The sequence below is a fragment of the Oryctolagus cuniculus genome, chromosome X, assembly GCF_964237555.1.
Source record: "Oryctolagus cuniculus chromosome X, mOryCun1.1, whole genome shotgun sequence".
NCBI lineage: Eukaryota > Metazoa > Chordata > Mammalia > Lagomorpha > Leporidae > Oryctolagus > Oryctolagus cuniculus.
In genome coordinates this window covers 38,191,330-38,218,349 of record NC_091453.1, presented here as the reverse complement: position 1 = coordinate 38,218,349, position 27,020 = coordinate 38,191,330, and the positions used below count along the sequence as shown (strand labels likewise).

The following is a 27,020-nucleotide window of genomic DNA, read 5'->3' as shown; positions in this document are numbered from 1 at the left end:
CCTGTTCACAAGTTAGCAACTATAAATCCATCCCGGCCAGCCGCTGCCAGCTTCCTTCCCTTGTGCTACCAAGTACTCTGTTCTTAACCTCTCTTACATTTTTTTTCCTCTCATGTTACAATGTTTTAAATGAGTTTGGACAGGACAAAGCATTTGCTGTAGGACTTGACATATACAAAAATGGTTGTTGAAACAGAGATTGATTGATTGTTGAGGGTTTTAAAGGTCAGGTAGGGAAGAACTTGAATCTATTATTTTATATGGTAATTCCACGTAAATCAACTCAGATTGCAAATTGTTATGCGGAAGTTTTTAGAGCTCCTTAGCAATACTTTATAGAGTGTATACCCCTTTGGTGGTGGTAATAATTGCTAACCTGTGAGCAGGCTTGTGGCAGAGCGGGTTAAGCCACCACCTGCAATGCCCAGCATCCCGTATGAGCGCCTGTTTGAATACCTGCTCCACTTCCATTCCAGCTCCTTGCTAATGGCCTCTGCGCCCATGTGGGAGACCCACATGGAGTTCCAGGCATCTGGCTCTGGCCTGGCCAATCTGGCTGTTGTGCCTATTTGGGGAGTGACCAACAGATGAAAGATATCTCTCTCTAACACTGCCTTCCAAAAAAATAAAACTTAAAAATAGTTACCCTGTGGGCTAGGTACCTTCCATAGATTTGTTAAGTCATTTAATCCTCATAACCACCCTCAGGATAGGTATTTCTTTATAGTGAAAAAAAAATTTAAATCTGTTAGTTCTGCCACTTGCTGGTTTGTTCCCCACATTCTTGGAATGGTCGTGGCTGAACTGTGGTCCAAACTGGGAGCTGGAAACTCAATCCAGATCACCCATGCAGGTGACAGGAACCTAATTATATCAGCCATCACTGTTGCCTCCCAGGGTCTGCATTAGCAAGAAGCTGAAGTTTAGAGCCAGAGCTGGAAATGAAACTCAGGTACTCTGATGTGGAATGCAGTTGTCTTTAATTGCTAAGCTAAATGCCCACTCCTATAGTTAAAATATTAACAGTCTAGTCACCAACCCAAGGTTGCAATACAAGAACATGGTTGGATTGAGATTCGAACCTCAAATATATTTGACACCCAAATCCTTTACTTCAAAACAGTATGGTTGCATTTTTCCCCAAATACTTAACTACTTATATGAGAGTCAGAATTACAGAGAGACAGAAGAGAGCTCTTCAATCCACTGGTTCACTCCCCTAATGACTGCAATAGCCAAGGCTGGGCCAGGCCACAACCAGGAGCCTAGAGCTTCCTCTGAGTCTCCCACATCAACGGCAGGGGCCCAAACATTTGGGCCATGTTCTGCTGCTTTTCCAAGGCCTTAGTAGGGAGCTGGATTGGAAGTGGAGCATCCAAGACACAAACTGGCACCCATGTGGGATGCCACATTGCAGTTGGTGGCTTTACCTCCTATGCCACAACACCAACCCAGTTGCATTTTCTTTTTTTTTTTAAGGTTTATTTTTTATTTATTTGAAAGGCAGAGTTACAGAGAGAGGTAGAAACAGAGAGAGAGGTCTTCCTCTACTGGTTCACTCCCCAGGTGACTGCAATGGACCTGAGCTGAGCTGATCCAAAGCCAGGAGCCAGGAGCTTCCTCCAGGTCTCTCACGTGGGTTCAGGGGTCCAAGGGCTTGGGCCATCTTCTGCTTTCCCAGGCTGTAGCAGAGAGCTGGATTGGAAGAGGAGCAGCTGGGACTAGAACTGGCGCCCATATAGGATGCCGGCGCTTCAGGCCAGGGCTTTAACCCACTGCACCACAGCGCTGGCCCTACCCAGTTGCATTTTCTACGGTTGCTTTTACTTTTTCCAGACCATTTTTTTTTCAGGTTTATTTATTTGAGAGACAGAGTGATCATCCATCCACTTGTTAACTCCCCAAATGGCCATAATAGCCAGGGCAGTGCCAGGCCAAGACAGGATCCCAGAATCCCATTCGGGTCTCCCACATGGGAGGCAGGAGCTCAAATACTTGGACTGTCTTCTGCTGCTTTCCCAGGACCACTAGCAGGTAGCTGGATTGGAAACATAGCAACTGGGACTTGGAACTGTTACTCCGATACAGGATGCAGGAATTGCAAGCTGTGGCTTAACCTGCTATGCCATGATGCCAACCTCCAGAGTATTTTTCTTATATTTAGTTTGTGTAGCCTGGTTTTATAGCCCTGTTCTTCCTCCTCCTAGTTTTATAACCCTAGGCAAGTTAACTTCTCTGAGTCATGGTTCCCTCATTTGGAAAATGAAGATGGTAGCAATACCTACATTAGAGACTATTGGGAACATTAAGTGACTTAACATAAGTAAAGTGCTAGGACATTACGGCACATAGTGAATGACACAAATGCCAGCTATGATTATTTAGACCAAAATGTCTTGTATGTCAAGTAGATTAGAATTGATCATCTTACTCTTGGGCTTTAAGTTTAGCATGGTATGATATACAGGGTCCTTCACGATCCGTCTACCATTATCTAGACTCATTTCCCCTCTATTGATTTATTTGATAGAGAGTTTGCATCTGCTGGTTTCAATCCCCAAATGCTCACAATGGCGAGGGCTGGACTGGAACTGAAGCTAGTGACTGGGAACTCAGTATTGGTGTTCCATGTGGGTGGCAGGAATGCAGTTTTCAGTCGTAGTCATTGCCTCTCAGGGTCTGCATTAGCAGGAAGCTGAAGTCATTGAGCTGGAGCTGGGGGTCAAACCCAGGTACACTGATGTGGGACACAGACATCCTAATTCCCAGGCCAGTTACACTGAACAATGCGACTTGTCCATTCAATCAGTGTTTATTTGACTTTGTACCATGCAGAGCTCAAGAATGTGAAGATAACAGCAGTGAATAAAACAGACTTCTGACCTCATGAAGCATATTGTCTGTTGAGAAGAACAGGCAATAAAGATAAAAGAGAATATGCAGTGTTTTAGATAACTGCTATAGCTAAAAATGCAGGAGAGTGAGATAAGGGTGTTGAGGTCAGGGGTACCCCTCCAGGAGCTTGTAGTCTAATAGGGGAAACAATCAAGAAAATATAGTATGAACTTTGAGGATTATTTCTCTGGCTCTTGTCATAGGCCTGGGTCATAACCAGCAGAAGTAGCAGAACCAAAAATTGCATACCAGATGCCAAAACCTTGCCCTTGTCTATACTATGCAGGAAATTATAAAGGTGGCAAAGATGGCAAACCAGCAACTCATGGCTGCATGTAACCCATGCCCATATTTTTGCATTAGTCCACACGAAACTTTTTTCTGAAAAGCCTTTGTTTATTTGTATATTTTTGTATATTTTTATTGTCATGAATGTTTATTTACCAGAATCTGTAATGAAATAATACCTTTGGATTGATTACTAAGTTGTCTAGTTAGTTGAATAATTTTCATCTCCTGCTGTCATTTCTCTTGCATTAAATGAACAAATTTTTAACAAATTGGAATTTTTGGCCAACTTTTAAAAATTGTGAAATGTGGGGCTGGTGCTGTCATGCAGTAGGTTAAGCCATGGCCTGCAACACCAGCATCCCATATGCGTGCCTGTTCTAGACCCAGCTGCTCCACTTCCGATCCAGCTCCCTGCTTATGGGAAAGCAGCAGGAGATGGCTCAAGTGCTGGGGCCCCTGTACTCACATGGGAGACCCGGAGGAAGCTCCTGGCTCCTGGCTTTGGCCTGGCCCAGCCCCAGTCATTGCAGCTATTTGGAGAGTGAACCAGTAGAGGGAAGATTCATTCTCATTCTCTCTCTCTCTTCTTTCTGTCTATCTGTCCGTCTCTCTCTCTGGGGTGTGTGTGTGTGTGTGTGTGTGTGACTCTGCCTTTCAAATGAATGAATAAATCCTTTTTAAAAATAGTGAAATGTTGCAAAAAGTCTGACTTTTCAACTACTCTTAAAATATTAGGTCCTGATATACTGGTTGCTTGTTTTTGGCAAACCACCTCATCTTCATTTCTTAATGTCTCCACTTCATGGTATCTCCCTGTCACAGTGACCAAGTGCAACTTGTCATTCATGAGAGACATGTTCTACGATGTCTCCAGATTATTCCCACTCTTGTGCAATCTCCTGACTGCCGTGTGTGCTGGACGTAGTGACTGACTTCTAATGAGCAGACTACAACAAAAGCAAAAGCAATGGGATGTCACGTTCAAGATTATTTAAAAAAAAAAAAAAAAAACCTTGCAACTTCCATCTTGTTTGCACTCTCTTTCTCTTTCTCTCTGGCTCTTCTTGCTTGATCTCTTTGATGAAGCAAGCTGCCATGTTGTGAGCTGCCCTATGGAAAGGTCCACATGGCAAGAAACTGAGGGCAGCCTCCAGCCAGCAACTCGCAAGGAATTGAATCCTGCCAACAGCCACGTGAGTGAGCTTGGAAGTGGATCCTTCCCCAGTCAAGCCCTGAGAGGACTGCACCCCAGCTGACACCTTGATTGCAGCCTGTGAGAGAACCCTGAGCCCGAGGGCCCACAATGCTGTGCCCTCAGATACTATGAGATAATAAATGTTGTTTTAAGCCACGGAATTTGTGGGTTAATTTGTCACACAGAATTAGATAACGTGAATGCAATCAGTTATTGTGCTTATACTTTTGTCTAGTAGCTTTGATGAACATGAATTATTTCTTGTACCCACATCCATACCAAAAAAAAAGATTGTGTACGAAAGTCACACATTTAAATGAAAACAGTAGGGAACCTATTTCCTTGTGGAACTGACGCATTTTCCTGTATATCTACATAAAGTGTGTCTGTTGAAAGACATTCAATTTAAGATACCATTTAAAAATAAATCTTGGTAAGAAGTATGACCAGTATCCAAAAATGAGTGCTGAAATGAGAATAACTTTAAAAAAGATTTGGAATTTCAACAGGCTGTGTGTTTGAATACAGTAGCAATGCTGCCATGAAATACAAGTGTGTACTAAATGAAAAAATTGCCCAGACTTGAAAGGCTTTTTGTAGGTATCAGAAATTACCTCATAGAGATGTGTTTTCAAAGGTTGGGTTTACTCTTACTGAGGATGTTAAAATTCGGCAACTAGATACTTTTAGGACAAACTAACTCAAGAAATTAAATTATCTGTGAATGTTTTACACCTGGATACAACAAATATAAACACCATCCATTTAGCTTAATGCTTCTCAAAGTATGCTCTCTGACCAACTCGTTAGAAACACAAATTCTCACGACCTATCCCAGACTACCTGAATCAGAAGCTCATCCATCTGTTTTAACAAGCCTTCCAGCAGATTCTGATTCATGCTAAAGTTTAAAAACTGCACACAAATATAATAACATGTTAAGAATTTTGATGTAATCCAAATCTTTTGGACTAGTAGCCTGTCACTGATACATCTGGAAATAATCTAGTTTTTGCGTGTTTTGAAAAATCTTTAAAAGTTTCATACTAATTGGTCAGTGTACTTGTGCAATAGTGTTACTGTTGGACTCTGGAAATCTCGATTTGAAGCAGAAACCGTTTGCAGGAACCTAAAGTTAAAGCTGTATCACTTACTCAGGATTCATTTTGTGCTAAACAGTTCAGAGTTAATCAGGGCAGGAACTAGTAACTAACATTGTGATTTGCATCGGACACTGTTCAATACTTTGATTAGTGAATGACTAGGTGCACTTAGGGAAATTGCCCTGTTACATAACATGGTGGGTGGTTGGCTTAGTTGAGGCACTGTACTGAAGACACTGAAAAATATGACTTGTTGGGCAGCACACCTGCAAAGATTAAAATATTTTACTTATTTGGTTGACTTTAACAACTGTCTAGACACTTTGAGTACAAGCAAGGTTATTCACAAATACCTCCATACATGTACAGTTGTATTTGCTCATTCCTAGCAAAATTATGCCTTTGGGAAACTCATTTGGCAAAAGAGAAACTGGCTGACTTTCCTTTGCCGAAATTGGTTTCCGAGAAATGAAAGTGATGGCCTGAATTACATTCCCACAATTGTGGAGTTGTCTACTGAGTTCCAGAAAACCTTCTCTGACGTTTTATGAAAATGAATGAGTGTTGTTCAGTTGGCCTTTCTAAATTAATATTCATCATGTGAAAGAAGAGTTACAATGGAGATATGGAATTACCACGCTGTAGTACTGAAAATGAAGCATGATGTTATTGATCAGAATTCTGCAGCTGTCTTGCGGCTGGTTACCCTAAATATAAAATACACTGTGCAAAGTGTTTGGGGCTGGCATTGTGGAGTACTGCTTAAAGCTGCTGCCTGCGATGCTGGCATCCTATATGGGCAGCACTTTGAGTCCTGACTACTATGGTTCTGATCCAGCTTGCTGCTAATGTGCCTGGGAAAGCAGCAGAAGATGGCTCAAGTGTTTGGGCCCCTTCACCCATGTGGGAGCCCCAGATGATGCTAGCTTTGGCCTGGCCCAGTGCAGGCCATTGCAGCTATCTGGGGAGTGAACCAGTGAATGGTTGTGTGTGTGTATGTATGTAAAATTCTTTCAAAGCAAGTCTTTTTAGAAATGTTTGGAAATGCTTATATTTTCTTTTTTAAAAAAAAATTTTACGGCCGGCGCAGTGGCTCACTAGGTTAATCCTCAGCCTTGTGGCACTGGCACACCGGGTTCTAGTCCCGATCGGGGCGCCGGATTCTGTCCCGGTTGCCCCTCTTCCAGTCCAGCTCTCTGCTGTGGCCAGGGAGTGCAGTGGAGGATGGCCCAAGTGCTTGGGCCCTGCACCCCATGGGAGACCATGAGAAGCACCTGGCTCCTGGCTTTGGATCAGCGTGATGCACCGGTTGCAGCGCTCCACCTGCGGCGGCCATTGGAGGGTGAACCAACGGCAAAAGGAGGACCTTTCTCTCTGTCTCTCTCTCTCTCTCACTGTCCACTCTGCCTGTCAAAAAAATTTTTTTTACTTATTTTATCAGAAAGGAAGAGCTACAGAGCTTCCATCCACTGGTTCACTCCTCACATGGCTGCAACGACTGGGGCTGTGCCAGGCCAAAGCCAGGAGCATAGAGCTTCATCTGGGTCTCAACCATGTCAGTGGCAGGGGCCCAACTACTTGGGCCATCTCCTGCTTTCCCAGGCACATTAGCAGGGAGCTAAATTAGAAGTGGAGCAACATAGTGTCAAACTGGCACCTATATAAGCTGTTGGTGTCACAGGTGGAAGCTTTACCCGCTACACCACAATACTGGCCTGCAAATGGCTATATTTCTAACCAACTGTGTCCTGTTAGGAAACAGGATGAAATATAATCACTAAGGGTGAAAGGATCCAAGACTAAGTTCTGTACTGCATATTGTGACAAAAATATAAGACCAACATTGACCAACCTCTTGACACATAAAGTCATTAGGCTTTTGGTTCTAAGTCAAAGGATACCAAACTATGAAAAAAAAATGTAATAAAACTTTTGTGTTTTTTAACTTGTTTTTAGTTTAAAATGTAAACACCAGTATCCTGCATGCGTATATTGTTAACACCATATCATAGTTTACCAAAAATAAAATTGCATTTCTGGAAGTTGATCTTTCTTAACTCAGCTCCCTTCATTCACTCATGTTAGCTGCCAGCCCCGTAAGTATTTGCAGCCTGTGGTTCAAGGACTGTTAGAAATTTCTTGCCATGTTGTCTTTTCTGCAGTTTCTGTCTGTCTTGGGGAGGTAACTCAGAAGCTCCCTTGGAATTTTGTTCTCATCTTTTTGCTAAGGATGGCTTTCATCAGGCCATCTGACTTTTCAATCCTGAAGATTTGCTTTGGGCAGAAAATAGCGCCTATTCTGCTATGTGCTGTTCTCAAATGATTTCTGAGAACCTCCACACAGTAGCACAGTCCATAGATTTTATCTCTTCTGAGCAGATAGATTTACTTTGTAACTACCTTTCTCAGAGCTTGTGTGCCAGGTGTTACATACACGTCTTAAAATCAGGAATTAGCTACATCTACATTTTACAGATGAAACTAAGTAACTTACCCCCACAACTTCAATTTGAGCCATAAGTCTACCAGATGACTCAAGTTTCTGCTGTACTTACTGATTATAAGTTAGTCGTTTTTTGTTTTTGTTTTTGTTTTTTTTTTGACAGGCAGAGTGGACAGAGAGAGAGAGACAGAGAGAAAGGTCTTCCTTTTGCCGTTGGTTCACCCTCCAATGGCCGCCGCGGCCAGCGTGCTGCGGCCGGCGCACCGCGCTGATCAGGAGCCAGGTACTTCTCCTGGTCTCCCATGGGGTGCAGGGCCCAAGCACTTGGGCCATCCTCCACTGCACTCCCGGGCCACAGCAGAGAGCTGGCCTGGAAGAGGAGCAACCGGGACAGAATCCGGCGCCCCGACCAAGACTAGAACCTGGTGTGCCGGCGCCGCAAGGCGGAGGATTAGCCTATTGAGCCGCGGCGCTGGCCATAAGTTAGTCTTTTTTTTTTTTTTTTTTTTTTTGACAGGCAGAGTGGACAATGAGAGAGACAGAGAGAAAGGTCTTCCCTTTTGCCGTTGGTTCACCCTCCAATGGCCGTTGCGGCTGGCACACCGCGCTGATCTGAAGCCAGGAGCCAGGTGCTTATCCTGGTCTCCCATGGGGTGCAGGGCCCAAGCACTTGGGCCATCCTCCACTGCACTCCCTGGCCGCAGCAGAGAGCTGGCCTGGAAGAGGGGCAACCGGGACTAGAACCCGGTGTGCCGGCGCCGCAAGGCGGAGGATTAGCCTAGTGAGCCATGGCACCGGCTCATAAGTTAGTCTTAAAGTACAGTCTCCAGCTCACAAATGAACCACAACAGATTAGAAAAAAAAATCTGTTTATTTGATTCTGATACATGACAAAATGTTGCACCTTTGGAAATGGGCCAGCTCCTGGCAGCCTAAGAGTAAATAAAGGTACTAAAGTTGGATACTCACGGATGAAAATAAGCATCTTAATAGTATGTGCTGAACTTTGGGTCCATATTCTAAAACCTCTGCTTTACTGCCGTATCTCATGGCAAAGACTCTATCCTGTATGTGTATGCATATAGATAATTAAAATGCCTACAGTTGGAAGGGAATGACAGTTTATCAATGTTGCATTGAATTGGCTATGTTTTCATTGCTTCTATTCTACATTCTTTTCTAGCTGATTATCAATTTAGTTTTCTTAATGATTGCTGAACTCCATTGTGTGTGATAATGCATTATTTTCTTCAACAGTAGTTTCAGTCTAATTTGGTAGATTTCAAGGCATAGAGGCTTTCAGTTGAGATATCAGTCAATCCTATTTCCATTGCTAAGCAGACTATATATATATATATATAGACAGCTCCCATCCCAAATCTTTTTTTTTCTTTTTTTATTTAGTAAATATAAATTTCCAAAGTACAGTTTATGGATTACAATGGCTTTCCCCCCCACCAAATCTTTTTTTAAGATGATATTTCTTGGTCACCTCTGTTCTTTTTGTCTTTAATTGAGACCAGATAAGGATGGTAGCCCACTTGAGTGGGATATCAATTTGGTCTGTTTAACATGATGGACGGGAGTGAGTCTAATATCCCAATAGAATATGGAACAAACTGAAGGAAGTTGTGTTACAGAGCTCAGAAGGCAATTTTGCCTTTGGTTTAAAGTTAACTATTTTTTTAAAAGATTTATTTGAAAGGCAGAATTACACACAGAGAGGGCTTCACTGCCCAAATGGTCAATGACTGGGGCTAGGCCAGGAGCCAGGAGCTTCTTCTGGGTCTCCCATGTGGGTGCAGGGCCCCAAGCACACAGGCCATCATCCGCTGCTTTCCCAGTTGCAACACCAGGGAGCAGGATTGGAAGTGGAGCAGCTGACACTCAAACCAACACCCATATGGGATGCCTGCGCTGCAGGTGGTGGTTTTACTTGCCACACCACAATGCCAACCCCTAAAGTTAATTTAAATAGCAAGCATTAATTAAACTCTCTTTATGGTCCGGGCAGGGTATTAGAGACAGAAGGCTGCAACATAATTCTGCCACAAATGGGTTTACCATCTAGTTAACTGCCTATGCTCCTGTGTTTATTGTATTGTGAATTGATCTGAGATTAGTATATGCTCACTTTTCCAGGTAGTTTTCTTTGAGATACAGTATTATTGATAGCAAGAACATTATTTTGAAATCTGGCCCAACTGGATTCATATCCAAGTTCTGCCATAGTGTTAGTATGTTGTGGGGCAAGTTATTTAAAATTTCCAGGTTTCAGTTTTCTCTTTAAAAAGGTAGGGAGAGGGCAATTAATGATGTGATACCCATTTCACAGGTCTAGAAGAACAAATTATATATATGAAGTACACATGTACTTTATTTTAATTAACTTTTTTAAAGATTTATTTATTTATTTGAAATGCAGAGTTACAGAGGGGCAGAGGCGGGGGGGGGGGGTCTTCCATCCACTGGTAATGGCCAGAGCTGGGCCAATCCGAAGCCAGGAGCCAGGAGCTTCTTCTGAGTCTCCCACGTGGGTGCAGGGGCCCAAGGACTTAAGCCATCGTCTACTGTTTTCCCAGGCCATAGCAGAGAGCTGGATTGGAAGAAGAGCAACCAGGACTAGAACTGGCACCCATATGGGATGCCAGCACCACAGGTGGAGGATCAACCTACTACACCACAGCACTGGCCCCATTGCTGCTCCACTTCCAATACAGCTCCCTGCTAATGTGCCTGAAAAGCAGCGGAGGATGGCCCATGTAATTGGGCCCCTGCACCCATATGGGAGACCCAGATGAAGCTCCAGTATTCTGGCTTCAACCTGGCCCCACGCTGGTCATGGTGGCCATTTGGGAAGTGATCCAGTAGATGGAACATCTCTCTCCTTTCTGTCTCTCCTTTGCTCACTGTAACTCTGACTTTCAAATAAACAAATCTTTTAAAAAGCTTTAAAAACAATCCCTTATGGGCACCACTTCAAGTGCTGGCTACTCCACTTCTGATCCAGCTGTATGCTAATGGCCTAGGAAAAGCAGCAGAAGATGATCCAGGTACATGGGCCCCTGCCACCCACGTGGGAGACCCAGATGAAGCTCCTGGCTCCTGCCTGGCCCAGCACTGGACATTGGTGGCCATCTGGGGAGTGAACCAACAGATAAAGATCTCTCTCCTCCCATCTATAACTCTGACATTCAAATAAATATTGTTTTAAAAAACACAAGGGTGATTATATTTTTAAATGGAAAATTTGGAGAGGATGTAAAGGATTTGGAATCTTCATATATTACTGGTGGAAATGAAAAATAGCCACTTTGGAAAACAATCTGGAAGGTCTTCAGATGGTTAAGCCCAGAGTTATATGATCCAGCAATTCCACTCCTAGGTATATACTCAAGAGAGTTGAAAAGAAAAGCTATATTCACACAAAACTTATTCACAGGCTGGATATTTGGCCTAGTAGATGTTGCTTAGGATATAGGCATCCCACATGGAAGTACCTGGCTTCTTTTTTGTTTTTAAAGGGTTATTTTATTTGAAAGAGTTACATAGAGAAGGAGAGGCAGAGAGAGCGCAAGCGAGAGCAAGAGCAAGCTCTTCCATTTGCTGGTTCACTCCCTGGTTAGCCGCAAAGGCCGGAGCTGTGCCAGAGCCAGGAGCTTCTTCCGGGTCTTCCCCGCGGGTGCAGGGGCCCAAGGACTTGGGCCATCTTCTGCTTTCCCAGGCCACAGCAGAGAGCTGGGTCGGAAGTGGAGCAGCTGGGACTAGAAGCGGTGCCGATATGGGTTGCCGTTACTGTAGGCGGCGGCTTTACCTGCTATGCCACAGCACCGGCCCCAGTACCTGGTTTCAAGTTCTAGCTCCAGCTGATTCCAGCTTCTTATTAATAGGGACCATGGAAGGGAACAGTCACAGCTCAAGCAGTTTGGTTCCTGCCATTCATGTGGGAGGCCTGGATTGAATTCCCAGCTCTCAGGTGTACCTACTTCCCCACTGCCCACCTCTTGAAAGCATTTGGGTAGTGAACCAGCACATGGGAGTGTACTCTGGTTCTGCCTCTAAAATAATTTAAAAATCTTGCTGGGACAGGTGTTTGGCACAATGGTTAAAAGACTGCTGGATTGGGAGAGCAATGCTGTGGCATAACAACTTAAAGCCCTGGCCTGCAGTGCCAGCATCCCATATGGGCACCGGTTTGAGTCCCAGCTGCTACACTTCCAATCCAGCTCCCTGCTAATGCACTTGGAAAAGTAGTGGAGGATGGCCAAAGTAGTTGGGCCCCAGCACCCATATGGGGGACCCAGAAGAGGCTTCTGGCTCCTGGCTCCTGGCTGTTGAGGCCATCTGGGGAGTGAAACAGCAGATGGAAGACCTCACTCTGTTTGTCTCTACCTCTCTCTGTAATTCTACCTTTCAAATAAATAAAATAAATCTTTAAATAAAATTTAAATAAAAGAGTGCTTGTGAGGGGCCGATGCTGTGGTGCAGCGGGTTAACACCCTGGCCTGAAGCACAGGCATCCCATATGGGTGCTGGTTCTAGTCCCAGCTGCTCCTCTTCCGATCCAGCTCTCTGCTGTGCTCAGGAAAAGCAGTAGAAGATGGCCTAAGTCCTTGGGGCCCTGCACCCACAAGAGGGACCTGGAAGAGTCTCCTGGCTCCTGGCTTCGGATAGGTACAGCTCCACTCATTGTGGCCAATTGGGGAGTGAACCATTGGATGGAAAACCTCTGTCTCTGTCTTTCAAATAAATAAAATAAATCTTTTTTTTTTTTAAAGAGTGCTTAGGAAACCGGCATTCCACATTGGAGTGCCTGGGTTCAAGTCCTAACTCTGCTTCTGATTCTAGCTTCTGTTAATGTGTAGCCTGGGAGGTAGTGGTGATGGCTTAAGTACTTTGGTTTCTACCACTCGTGAGAAACTTAGATTGAGTCTCAGGCCCCTGGCTTCAGCCCAACAGAGCCCTGGCTGTTGTGGGCATTTGGAGAGTAGCCAGCAAATGGAGGATATCTCTCTCTCTGGCTCTTTCTCTGGTCTTTCAAATACATTTTTATTTTTAAAAAAGATTTATGTATTTATTCTGAAGGAGTTAGAGTGTCAGCAAGTGCATGTGTGTGCGCTTCCATCCACTGGTCCACTCCCCAAATGGCCACAATGGCCAGGGCTGGGCCAGGCCAAAGGCAGGAGCCAGGAGCTTCCTCTGGTTCTCCCACATGCGTGACAGGAATCCAAACACCTGGACCATTTGCTTTTCCCATGCCATTAACAGGGAGCTGGATCAGAAGTAGAGCAGCCGGGTCTGGAAACTGGCATCCATATGGGATGCTGACATTGCAAGCTGCAGTTTAACCCAACGATGCTGGCCCCCAAATTAATGTATTAAATTGCACGTTCTTCTGTGTGGTGTGTCCAGCACATCCATGTTGTACACAGCACTCATCATGTTAGCCACGTAGTAATTGTCATGGTTATCACATCTACTGTCATGGCATTTCAGTGCTTGTGTTTCAGTAACCCTGATTTTATTTAGTAATAGCCCCAAAGTACAAGAGCAGTGATGCTGGCTGGTAATTTGAATATACCAAAGAGAAGCTGGAAAGTGTTCCTTTTAAGTGAAGAGCTAAAAATTCTCTATATAATAAAAATAAAAAAGATCATATTCTGAGGTTGCCAAGACCTACTGTGAGAAGAAGTCTGTCCTTGAAATTGAGGAAGGAAAAATAAATTTCACTTAGTTTTGCTGTTGCACCTCAAACTTCAAAAGTTACAACTATGGTGTGTGATAGATGCTTAGTTAGCATAGAACAGGTATTGAATTTATGTATGTATAGAAAAAGCAGTTTATATAGTATTTGGTACTATCCACAGTTTCAGGCATCCACAAGGGTTCTTGGAATGTATCCCCTGCAGATAAGGCCAGGGTGGCTACTGCACTAATGTCTCATGATGTTGCTGCAAGGTTGGTGGACATTAGATGGGTTTAAAACAGTTCCTGGTACATAGGTGCTCGACTGATACCTAATACTGCTTTGCTTCTTGAGCTGTAGGCAGGCTGTAATCTGGGTAGATGTTTCTAGTAATTTTCAATCTGTGTGCTACAGAAGTCATATGCAGGCAGGATGCTCCCCTCTCATTTGCCAGGGCTGCTTTTCTTTTTCACAACATCAACAGACGTGTCCTTGCTAGTTGGAAGGACATTGTTAGGATCGCAGGAGGTGCACATAGGAGTAAGTTGGAACCTGTGGTCTTGGACATTAATGGCAGTGTCCCTTTAGTTCTGTGACTGTGTCATGTGTCTCAAGTCCTATAAGAGTGAAGAGGAGAGTAATTGTCAAACAATTTATCTAAGAGGGGATAGACTTATGGGAATATTTGGAACATTGGGAAAGAAAGGCCTAAGACATAGTAAGACATTCTGGGTAGAGAAACCAAAAGACGGGGCAGCAGGAGCAATCTCAGAAATGGGTATTTAGCAAACTAGCCTGGTAGGAATGGGGTGTTGGGGAACTATGAGATTCTTATTCTGTTGTTTTCCATTACCTACTATTCCTGCAGCTGGAAACATGAGGTTTTCTTTTTTCTATTCTTGGTTCTCCTGCAAATCAGGTAAAAATGTCAAGTCATTGGTCCTCTCAAGGCCTCAGTTGCCTAAGCAATAAAATGAGTAATCAGATGACTTCAGTGGTTCTCAACTGGGGATGTGTATTAGAATGTACTAAGCTGTTTTTAAATATAGGTGTTTGGATCACACTGAGAGCATTGTTTCAGTAGGTCTGAGGTGAAGTCCACATTTCTATATTTCGTTTGTGTTTTTTAAAAATTTTTTATTAACGTAAAGACAATAGATTTCCTGTAGTTCCTAGATACAGTTCTGAGAATATAATGATACTTCCCTCTCTCTGTATTTTGAAAAATCCCTGGAGGTAATTGTGATGTTCATTCGCAGTATTTTAAGAGCCATCTGATTAGATAAAAATCACTAGTCCCACTTTCTGGAGCTCAGATCGCTTGGGTGGTAGCATAAACTGCTTCAAACCAGCTGCAGGTTGACTGTGGACAAGCATGGATTGTGGTCCATTTGATCCAGGTGGCTGTTCCCAAGATCTCTGACTCTGAGCAGGGCACCTCACTTTTCTGAGCCTCATTTTCCTCATCTGTTAAATAGGCCCACATGGTCAGGTTGTGGTGACGAGAGAGAATGTAACACATGTAGTCTGTGCCTGGTACAAGGCATGCTCAACCAAGGCCCGCCTAGAACTACTATTGCATCTGCAGTTAGCTGTAACTCTAGATACAAATATGTTGCAATGCTTTCTGGTCCTTCTCCCTGGATATCAAATACAGAACTTTCTTCATTCTCTGCAAACCGGCATCCTTCCTTCTGTGTGACCTGATGTGTGACATGACTATCAACTGTGACTAGACTCTTTTCATAACCCAGCAAAAGTTTAATGCACTGGGATTCCTGTTAGACTCCAGAAAACTATGAAAAGTAGGTCAGTTGAATTCAACAAAATTATCTAGGTCTATGGACTTTAGAGCCCAAATCTGGGCTTTGCTCCTTCTAACCATATGACTGTGTCCTCAGAAGGTTATAGTATCAAGCTAGTTAATGCATATAAAGTACTTGGAGCATGGCTTTGCATATAGTAGATATTCAGTGTCTCTTAGTCATTACTGTTAATATTACTATGCATCAGGTCTTACGAGGGAGCTTGGAATACAGAAAGTCTCTGTAGTCAAGAAACTTAGTGCAGTGAGCCAATATGCAGATAATTTTAGTAAACTTCCGGTGCAGCTGGAGAGTCATGGACAAGAAGGGTACTTAACAGTCTGCTGGGGCTGCCGCTGTACCACAGCAGGTTAAGCCACTGCCTGCAATGCTGGCTCCTCTGTGAGAGCCAGATGGAGTCCTGGCTGCTCCATAGGAGACCTGTATGGAGTTCCAGGCGCCTGGCTTCAGCCTGGCCCAATTCCTGCCATTGCAGCCATTTAGGGAGTGAACCAGCAGAGGGAAGATCTCTTTCTGTCTCTGTGTCTCTCTTTATTTGCGTAACTCTTCCCTTCAAATAAATAAAATAAATCTTTTAAAAAAAAACCAATCTGCCTCTATTACATAAAAGCACTCTGCTGGAAGATGCCTGGTACAATGGCAGGTATCCATTCATTCAGGTGAGTCTGAGTTTGATCCCTGTCTACCACTGACTCTTGCAACTTTGGGGACAGCCAGTCTCCCCATTTCTAAAATGAAGTTTCTCATTTTGTTGGAAATGCCTTGTTTAGGTATCCTGTAAGTTTTTTCATCCATTTGTATCTTGCCGTAGTTGTTCTGATCATAAGACAATATATATAAAATGCTCATTTGTGTATTGCATAGTTGATGCTGAGTGAGAAATAATAGCTTTGTTATTTTTCTAGCAAAAGCCTCTTCTGTTATTTTTTGAAGTAAAAACTTCAGAAACATAGGGGGCAGGCATTTGGCCTCATGGTTAAGACACCAATTATGATACTTGTGTCCCTTCTTGGAGTACCAGCTTCAACATTTGGCTCTAGCTCTTGATTCTAGCTTACTGCTAATGCAGCATGCTAAGTAACTAGATTCCTGCCACCCACTTGGGAGACCTAGATTGAGTTCCCAGCCACCATCATTGGCCTTGGCCATTATGGGCATTTGGGGAGTATGAACCAGTGGATGAAAGCTCCCTCTGTGTTTGTCTGTATGTGTCTCAATTAAATAAATAATTTAGAAAACTTAAATAATACATACCTTGTGTATTTCAGTATTCTGATTCTGAAGCACTTCAGGCCAAGTTTCATTAAAGAAGTTGGGAAAGACTAGGTCTTTGAATGAACACATGTATAATACTGTTTGTTTACAGGAGTAATAAAATTCTAGGTTGGGAGAGATTTTTTTTCTTATTTTTAAAAATAGAATCTTATTTTCATTTTTTTATTTGAAAGGCAGAGAGACAGAGATGTAGACAGAAAGATCTTCCATATGCTGGTTCTCTCTCCAAATACCTCTAACAGCTGGGCTGGGCCAAGCTGAAGCAGGGAGCCAGAAACACTAGTACTTGAGCAGGGACCCAAATACTTGAGCCATCACCTCATGCTCCCCCTCCCTGCAGGATGTGTATTACCTCAGAAGCAGAACCAGAACTCAGATCCAGGAGCTCAAATGTGGGATTTGGGCATCTTTTTTTTTTTAAGGTTTATTTATTTGAAAGTCAGAGTTACACACCCAGAGAGAGAGAGAGAGAGAGAGAGAGAGAAAACGAGTACTCTTCCATCTGCTAGTTCACTGCCCAATTGGCCACAATGGCCAGAGCTGCATTGATCCGAAGCCCGGAGCTAGGAGCCTCCTCTGGGTCTCCCACGTGGGTGCAGGGGCCAAGGACTTGGGCCATCTTCTACTGCTTTCCCAGGTCACAGTAGAGACCTGGATCGGAAGAGGAGCAGCCAGGACTTGAACGGCACCCATATGGGATGCCGGCACTGTAGGCAGCAGCTTTACCTGCTATGACGTAACACTGGCCCCTGATTTGGGCATCTTTTTTTTTTTTTTTAAGATTTATTTAGTTTATTTGAAAGAGTTACAGAGAGAGGTAGAGACTGAGAGAAAGGTCTTCTGTCCGCTGGTTCACTCCCCAGATGGCCACAACAGCCAGTGCTATGCCGATCCGAAGCCAGGAATTTCTTCCGGGTCTCCCAAGTGGGTGCAGGGGCCCAAGGACTTGGGCCATCCTCTGCTGCTATCCCAGGACATAGCAGGGAGCTAGATCAGAAGTGGAGCAGCTGCGACTAGAACCGGCGCCCATATGGATACTGGTGCTTCAGGCCAGGGCTTTAACCTGCTGCACCACAGTGCTGGCCCCTGATTTAGGCTTCTTGAGCAGCATTTTAACTGCCCTGCCAAATACCATTTGCGTTGATTATGTGTTTCTTAAAGTGTTCTGTTCAAACAGATAGAACCTTAAATATCACCAAGCTGTAACATTGTTACTAAGATTCCTGACTTGAAAGAAAATACAGATGAGTTTCTGTGGCATGATGCGGTTCTCCTCTGCTCCCTGCCAGGTCTTTCAGAGCCTTGAAGATCACCATCTGGAAGTGGTAGCTTTTTTCCGGGAAAATGGCTTCCACGGCCTTCTTGCCCATGACTCCGAGTACGCACTCTACAATATCCCCTCTTACTACAGTTCCCATGCTCTGAAGCTGAGCTGGAATGGGAAGAACCTCACTACGAACCAGTTCCTGATGCAGGAGGTGGCCAAACAGCTGGGCCTGAAGCGGATGAATTTTCCTATATTTGCTGCACTGCTAGGTAGGTAGCCCAAACAGTAGGCTCCAGTGAGCCATAAGGTCTCCTTTTCCAGTGTTACATGATGGAGACTAAACTGAATTAGACTGTCATGATTGGGTTTGCTTTTCAAAGTCCACAGGGTAAACACTGTGTTTGGGAGAACCCAGGGGATTATTATGCTTCTTAGGAGACCATACTAAAGCTCAGAATGTTTGCGTGATGGATTGCTACAGAATATTCTAGACCTTTATTCTGATTCTTGTCAAGCTTTTCTCTTGTGTTAACATTGCATAGCTGTTTTATTTATTTACTGTTTCAGACCAAAAGCTTTGTTAGTCCTATACAACTTTGGTTCCCTACTCACGACATTGGCATTTATAAAAAAGTACTGAATTTAGATCAGGAACAAAAATGGTTGCTTATGTTTTCCTCTTCGTTTCTTTTGTACTAATGTTTTATTTTGAAAATTTCCAAAAATACAATAAGATTTTAAAAAGTTTGAAGTGAAAACCCTATATTCACCACTTGTATCCCACCATTAGCATTTTATTATACTTGGATACGTGTTTATCTGTCCAGCAATCTGTCTTTTTAAAAAAATTTTATTTATTTATTTGAGAGGTAAAGTTACAGACAAAGAGAAGGAAAGACAGAGAAAGGTCTTCCATCTGCTGGTTCACTCCCCAAATGGCTGCAATGGCCAGAGCTGAGCCGATCCCAAGCCAGGAGCCAGGAGCTTCTTCTGGGTCTCCCACGTGGGTGCAGGGGCCCAAGGACTTGGGCCATCTTCTGCTGCTTTCCCAGGCCATAGCAGAGAACTGGATCAGAAGGGGAGCAGCCGGGACTAGAACCGAGCCCACATGGGATGCTGGCGCCATAGGCAGAGGATTAACCTACTGCACCACAGTGCCAGCCCCGCAATCTGTCATTTTAAAGATATATTCCAAAGTACAGTGCATTGCAGAGAGGTGATTATGTTTTGAGTTGGTTTGCTAAGTACTGGCAACATGAAGATTAGTATCTTGTCTTAGGTCTGTCCTCTCCTCTGTAATCCCAAAGAACATGAGTTTGGAAAGTCTAATGGATTCACCATAAGTTTTGAAATTTAGCCTTGTGAGAATCACTGAAGTCACATCTCCCTGGTTTGTTTCTTCCTCTGTGAAATAAAAATAATAACAAGAATATTTCATGATGGTGTCAGAGGGGTTAAATGAAATGAAATACAAGAATACTTAAAAGTTTATGCAAAAATAGAATTAAAAGACAAGTTTATTTTGGTATAAAACATTTCTGAAATCCACAAGTAGTTTGTCCATAATATACAGTTTCCACAAACCTTTTGAAGACCTCTCTATGTATGGATTTCAAATTTTTTTGCACCACAAAACTTATCTTTTAATTCCAGTCTCCACAAATGTTTTGAAGTTCCTTTGTATATACAATGCCCAGCACTTATTAGAAAGTCAGTAATTGTGCCTGCTGTTAGAGCAGGCAGCGTGACTAAGTGATGAGTAATAGCTTTAGTGTGTGATAGTCTTACCTTCTTTTTAAAATTTTTTATTGGAGCTAGCGCTATGGGGCAGCGGGTTGAGCGTCCATCCCATATGGGTGCTGGTTCTAGTCCCTGCTGCTCCGCTTCCAATCCAGCTCCCTGCTAATGTACCTGAAAAAAGCAGCAGATGATGTCTCAAGTCCCTGGGCCCCTGTACCCATGTGGGAGACCCAGATGAAGCTCCTGGCTTCAGCCTGGCACATCCCTGTCCATTGTGGCCATTTAGGGAGTGAACCAGCAGATGCAAGGTTTATCTCTCTCTCTCTCTCTCTCTCTCTCTCTCTCTCTATATATATATATATATATATATATCCTTCTCTCTCTGTACTTCTACCTTTCAAATAAATAAATCTTTAATTTTTTTAAATTTTCATTTAATCTGAAAGGTGGGGGGGATGGGGTTCAAAAGATCTTGCATCTGCTGGCTCACTCCCCAAATGCCCTCCAACAGCCAGGGCTGGGCCAGGCTGAAGCCAGGAAACTGGAGGTCAACCCAGGTCTCCCACATTGGTGATAGAGACCCAAGTTCTTGAGCAATTGTCTACTGCCCCCCAGGGTATGTATTAGCAGGAAGCTGGACCGGAAGCAGAGAAGGTGGGGTGTAAATCAGGCTAACAGGGGATGCCTGTATCCCAAGCAGCATCTTAACCACTTTGTGTGTAACGCCTACTCTGAGACAGTTCTAGCTTTTTATATTAGTATGGGCACTTACTGGCTAGCTGCCTTGGGTCAAGTCACCAAACTTGTCCAAACCTCAGTTTCCTTTTCTATAAAATGGGGATAATAATACTGTTATGCAAGTCATTATTAAGATGATTCACTTAATGCACTTGATACAAAGTAGCTAATCAAGCACATAGCTGTTGTAATTATTGCATCAAGAATATCGTCCTTTGTGAATGATGGAATTATTTTCTGCCCCCCAAGACTCCTTTCGTGGCCTGGAGGTTCTAAGAAAACTTGGTATAATCAATAAATGACCAATGTACTTTATAGGTAACCACATTCTCCCAGATGAGGACCTGGCTGCTTTTCACTGGAGCCTCTTGGGACCAGAACATCCTCTTGCATCACTTAAGGTAATGTGCCCCATTTCCTGCCTATAGAGGTTAGCGGACATCAGACTTTAACTGGAGTTTAATGGAATAATTATCTGTCATTAAATTGCAAGTCTCTGCCGGCGCCGCGGCTCACTAGGCTAATCCTCCGCCTAGCGGCGCCGGCACACCGGGTTCTAGTCCCGGTCGGGGCGCCGGATTCTGTCCCGGTTGCCCCTCTTCTAGGCCAGCTCTCTGCTGTGGCCAGGGAGTGCAGTGGAGGATGGCCCAGGTGCTTGGGCCCTGCACCCCATGGGAGACCAGGAAAAGCACCTGGCTCCTGGCTCCTGCCATCGGATCAGCGCGGTGCGCCAGCCGCAGCACGCCGGCCGCGGTGGCCATTGGAGGGTGAACCAACGGCAAAAGGAAGACCTTTCTCTCTGTCTCTCTCTCTCACTGTCCACTCTGCCTGTCAAAAAAAAAATAAATAAATAAAAATAAATAAAAATTTAAAAAAATTGCAAGTCTTTCACATATTTATACAGATAAAAATAGTTATGGTCAATACCCTTAATATCTTAAGAACTCAAAGAAATATATGAAGAAAAATACCTCTGTCTCAGTTATAAAATAATCAGAAAAGGACAGAAGCAGAAAATTAGCTGCAAAGGAAATGCAGTGGCCAATAACATTACTTTTAGCTGTTTGCTCTCAGTAGTGATCAGGCATAGGAACTCATTGAGCAGTGTGAGAACAGTTTAGCAAGTATTGCGGCATTTATCTACCCACTTCTATGAGGGCTCTAGCTGGTACACTTCTCATACACTTCTGGTAGAGGTGTAAGTGGTAACTGTGTTATTTTTCACCAGTTGCTTCACTCTCCTAGACAACTGTTTCATCCTTTCTCCCCTGCTCCCCAAGCCTATATCATACTAGTACTTTCTCCTCATTGGCTCACTCTCCCATCCAAGTACTAACCAGGCCCGACCATGCTTAGCTTCCAAGATCAGACGAGACTAGGTGCATTCAGGGTGGTATGGCCATAGACCTTGGCTCACTCTCAATTCATGAGCTCACCTGCTATTTCACTGAGAAAATGAAAGCAACATGAACTTCTACGAGCTCCCAAACCCTCTTCATCTGACCTACACGTACTGGTGTGCATGTACACTCTGCTTGCCTCCGATTAACTGTGGATGACCTGCTGATGCTCCTGTCTAAAACCACTCCACTTAGACTAGATCCCATCCTGTCTTGCCACCTGAAGAATATCAGTACAGCAATTCTCCCACTCTTCTTCCTGCATCATCCTTTTTCCTCTTTTCATTGGCTCTTTCCCATCAGATATATAAGCATACAGCCAATCTTGACCTCATTCTCCCCACCAAAGCGCCTGCTCCATTTTTCTTCTTACAACAAATTCCTCTAAGGAGTTGTCTATACTTGAGCTGCTCACTCTCCTCTTCCCCTGTTCTCACTTCCATCTGATTTGCTGAAATTGCCCTGACAAGGTCATAAATTACCCCCACGTTAATAAGCCCAATGGCCAGCTCTCTGTTTTTATCTCACTTGACCATCAACAGAATCGGACAGGGGCTGGCGCTGTGGCATTGTGAATAAAGCCGCCACGTATAGTGCTGGCATCCCATATGGACACTGGTTCAAGTCCTGGCTGCTCCACTTCTGATCCAGCTCTCTGCTATGGCCTGGGAAAGCAGTAGAAGATGGCCCAAGTGCTTGGGCCCCTGCACCCACATGGGAGACCTGGAAGAAGCTCCTGGCTCCCGGCTTTGGATTGGTCTAGTTCTGGCTATTGCAGCCATTTGTGGAGTGAACCAGTGGATGGAAGATCTCTCTCTCTCTCTCTCTTTCTGCCTCTCTGTAACTCTACCTTTCCAATAAAATACATCTTTAAAAATACAGCATTGGAAGATTATGGCCGGCGCCGCGGCTCAATAGGCTAATCCTCCGCCTGCGACGCTGGCACACCCGGTTCTAGTCCTGGTCGGGGTGTCAGATTCTGTCCCGGTTGCCCCTCTTCCAGTCCAGCTCTCTGCTGTGGCCCAGGAGTGTAGTGGAGGATGGCCCAAGTGCTTGGGCCCTGCACCCCATGGGAGACCAGGAGGAAAGCACCTGGCTCCTGGCTTCTCATTGGCGCGGTGCGTCAGCCGCAGCAGCCATTGGGGGGTGAACCAATGGAAAAAAGGAAGACTTTTCTCTCTGTCTCTCTCTCTCTCACTGTCCACTCTGCCTGTAAAAAAAAATACAGCATTGGACAGAGTTGCTGATTCTTCACTTGGCTTTAAGGACATTACTGTCTTCTTGCTTCCTTCTTGCTTACTGCTACTACTATCTCCTGTGCTTCTTCTGTGTCTTCTTCTCTAATTCTTTTCAATTAACTTGTTTCCATTTTATTTGAAAGGCAGAGAGAGAGAGAGAGAGAGAGAGAGAGAGAGAGAGATTTCTTCCATCTCCTAGTTTACTCCTCAAATAGCTGCCATAGCCAGGGCTGGGCCAGGCTGAAGCCAGGAGCCTGGAACTTAGTTGGGCCTCCTACAGGGGTGGCAGGGAGCCTAGTACTTGAGCCATCATCTGCTGCCTCCCAGGCATGCATAAGCTGGAAGCTGGGTTGGACGCAGAGTAGCTGGCACTTGAATCAGGTACTCTGGTGTGAGATGCAGGTATCCCATGTGATGACTTAACCTCTGAGCCAAATGCCTGCTCCTCTTCTAATTTTTTTTTAAAGATTTAGTTGTTTGAAATTCAGAGTTACACAAAGAGAGAAGGAGAGGCAGAGAGAGAGAGAGAGAGAGAGAGAGAGAGAGAGGTCTTCCATCCACTGGTTCACTCCCCAATTGGCCGCAATGGCCAGAGCTGTGCCAATCCAAAGCCAGGAGCCAGGAGCTTCTTCCGGGTCTCCCATGTGGGTACAGGGGCCCAAGGACTTGGGCCATCTTCTACTGTTTCCCAAGCCAATAGCAGAGAGCTGGATCAGAAATGGAGCAGCCGGGACTTGAAGCGGCACCCATATGGGATGCCAGCACTACAGGTGGCAGTTTTACCCACTATACCACAGCACTGTCTCCTCCTCTAATTCTTAACCGTGGAGTATCCCAGAGTTCCACCCTGATTCCCTTCTCTTTTCTGTTTACACACATGATTTATCTCATCAAGTCTCTTGACTGAATAACATCTGCCCATTGAGGATTCCTAAGTTTGTGTCTCTGACCTCTCCCTTGAACTCTGGATTCTAGTATCTAACTGCCTGCTGAACATCTTCTTTTTCATGTCATAGGCATCTTGAAGTCATATGTCCCAATGGCAATTCTTGATCTTTCCCCTAAGCCTCCTCCTTTCTCAGACCTCCTCACATTCATTAATGACAACTTCAGTCTTCAAGTTTTTTAGACTAAAATCCTTGGGATCATCCCACCTCCTCTCTTCCTCACCCCCTATATGTCATCTGTTGGCAAATACCATCAGAGCTTCCTTCTATTTATTTCAAGTTTTAAACATTTTTTAAAAATGTTGACAGATACAAGGATTGTGCATATTTTGTGGTATTATGTGATATTTTGGTACATGTTACACATGTATAATAGTGTAATATCCAATCAGGGATTGTGTAATATCCAATCAGGCATTTAACATTTGTTAATAGTGAAAGCATTTGAAATATTATCTTCTAGTTTTTTAAAATAGAGAAATATACCGTACATTAAGATTATGTATTGTCACTCTACTGTGCCATAGAACTCCTCAACTTCTTACTCCTATCTAGCGCTAACCTACTACCCATCGATGACCATCGTTCCATCCTTCCCGTCCCACTTCCCTCCCCAGCCTGGGGTAATGACTATTATATTTTTAACTTCTATGAAATCACCTATTGTTTAGACTCCACATAGGGTAGGAGTGAGATCATGTGATGTTTGTCTTTCTGTGTCTGGATCATTTCACTTAACATTATGACCTCCAATTCCATTCATGTTGCTGTAAATGACAAGATTTCATCCATTTTTATGATTCAGTAACATTTCATTGTGTATATGTACCACATTTTCTTTATCCATTTATTGGTGGACAGACACTTAGGCTGTTTCCATTTCTTCACTATTATGAATAGTGCTGCAAAAAATGTGGGGATGCAGATGGTTCTTTGACAGATGGATTTCATTTCCTTTGGCTATATACCCAGGAGTGGGATTGCTGGATCATATGGTAGTTCTATTTTTAATATTTTGGGGAACCTCCATAGTGTTTTGGGGAACCTCCATGGTGTTTTCCACAATGTCTGTACTAATTTACATTCCCACCAACAATGTGAAAGGTTCGTTTTTCTCCACATCCTCCTAAGCACTTACTGTCCTTTGTCTTTTTAATAAAAGCCAACCTTACTAGAGTGAGGATCTCTCCTTGTGCTTTTCATTTGCATTTCCCTGGTCATCAGTGATGTTGAGCATGTTTACTTGTACCTGTTGGCCATTTGTATGTCTTCCTTGAGAAATGTTTATTTAGATCTGCTCATTTTTAAATTGAATCATTTGGGTTTCTTTTTTGCTTTTGAATTAAGTTCCTTTTATGTTCTGAATATTAATCATTTTATGTTCTGAATATTAATCACTTGCTATAGCTTGTAAATTTTTTTTTTTTTTTTGCCATTTGAAAGTTGTCTTCTCTTTGTTTGTTTCCTTTGGTGTGTAAAAGTTTTCTAGGTTGATGTAATCTCATTTTTCTATTTTATCTTTTGTTTCCTGTGCTTTTGGTGTCTGATTTAGAAACTCCTTGCCCATTCTGATGTCCTATTGTGTTTTCCCTCTTTAAAAATATATTTATTTATTTGAAAGGTAGAAAAACAGAGAAAGACACACACACACAAGCACACACACACAGACACACACAGAGACATCTTCTGTCTGCTGGTGCACTCTCCAAATGCCTGCAATAGCCAAGGGCCCAAGTACTTAGGTCATTTTCTGCTGTCTTTCCAGGCACATTAACAGGGAGCTGAATCAGCAGCTGAAAAGCTGGGACTTGAACCTGTACTCCAATATGGGATACATTGTTACAAGCAGCCACTTAATGTGCTGTACCACAGTGCCAGCTGCTTGCCTGTGTTTTCCTTTAGATTCTGAATTTCAGGTCTCATATTTAGGTCTTTAAGCTGATTTCAGTTGATTTTTTTAAAAAAGATGTATTTACTTTATTTGAAAGGCAGAGTTACAGAGAGGGAGAGAGAGAGAGATCTTCCATCTGCTGGTTCACTCCTCAAATACCTGCAACATTTAGGGCTGGGCTAGGCTGAAGCCAGGAGCCAGAAGCTTCTTCTGGGTGTCCCACGTGGGTATAGGTGCCCAAAGACTTGGACCATCATCTGCTACTTTCTGCTGCTTTCCCAGGTGCACTAGCAAGAAGCTGAATTGGAAGTGGAGCTGCTGGGACTTGAACTGGCATAAGGGATGCCGGCACTGAAGACAGTGGCTTAACTCGCTGTGCCACAATGCTGACCCCTTGGGTTGATTTTTGTACATAGTGAGAGATAGGAGTCTAGTTTCATTCTTCCGCAATCAGATATCCAATTTTCTCAGCATCGTTCATTAAAAATACTACCTTTTTTGGGTTGCATATTTTTATAGCATCTTTGTCAAAGATCGGTTGGCTGTGGATGTAAGGGTTTACTTCCAGGGTCTCCATTCTGTTCCACTGATCAATGGATCTCTTTTATGCCAGCATCATTCTGTTTTAATCACTGAGCCTGTTGCTTTGTTCTTTTTGCTCACAATTGCCTTGGCTCTTCAGGGTCTTTTATGGTTCATTGTAAATTGTTCTAGTGTTTTTTTCTAGTTATATGAAAAATGTCATTGGAATTTCATAGGGATTGCATTGAATCTGTAAATCACTTTGGATAGTGTGTTCATTTTAATGCTACTGAATCTTTCAGTCCATGAATACAATTTGTGTTTCCAATTCTTCGTGTTCTCTTCAATTCTTTCATCAATGATTTATAATTTTCATTGCAGAGATCTTTCATCTCTTTGGTTAAATTTATTCCCAGGTATGTTTTTGTAGGTATTAGAAATGGGATAACTTTCTTGATTTCTTTTTCAGCTGATTCATAACAATGCTACTGATTTTTGTACTTTACTTTTGTTTTCTGCAACTGTGTTGATTTTTTTTTACTAGTTGTAATAGCTTTTTGGTG

At 43.5% G+C, this 27,020-nt stretch overlaps 1 protein-coding gene across 3 annotated transcripts in view; it reads left to right on the top strand.

Annotated features, from left to right (window-relative positions):
* FAM120C (family with sequence similarity 120 member C) overlaps positions 1-27,020 on the top strand; it is a 110,970-nt gene that overhangs the window by 6,753 nt on the left and 77,197 nt on the right. For 2 of the 3 annotated variants that reach the window (XM_002720026.5, XM_051827134.2), the window contains exons 2-3: positions 18,004-18,250; positions 20,778-20,860. In XM_002720026.5, coding sequence (XP_002720072.2) covers positions 18,004-18,250; positions 20,778-20,860 — 330 coding nt within the window. Of the gene's footprint in view, positions 1-4,272; positions 4,538-18,003; positions 18,251-20,777; positions 20,861-27,020 lie in introns of those variants that run through there. The other variant, XM_008272665.4, reaches the window with a different exon arrangement.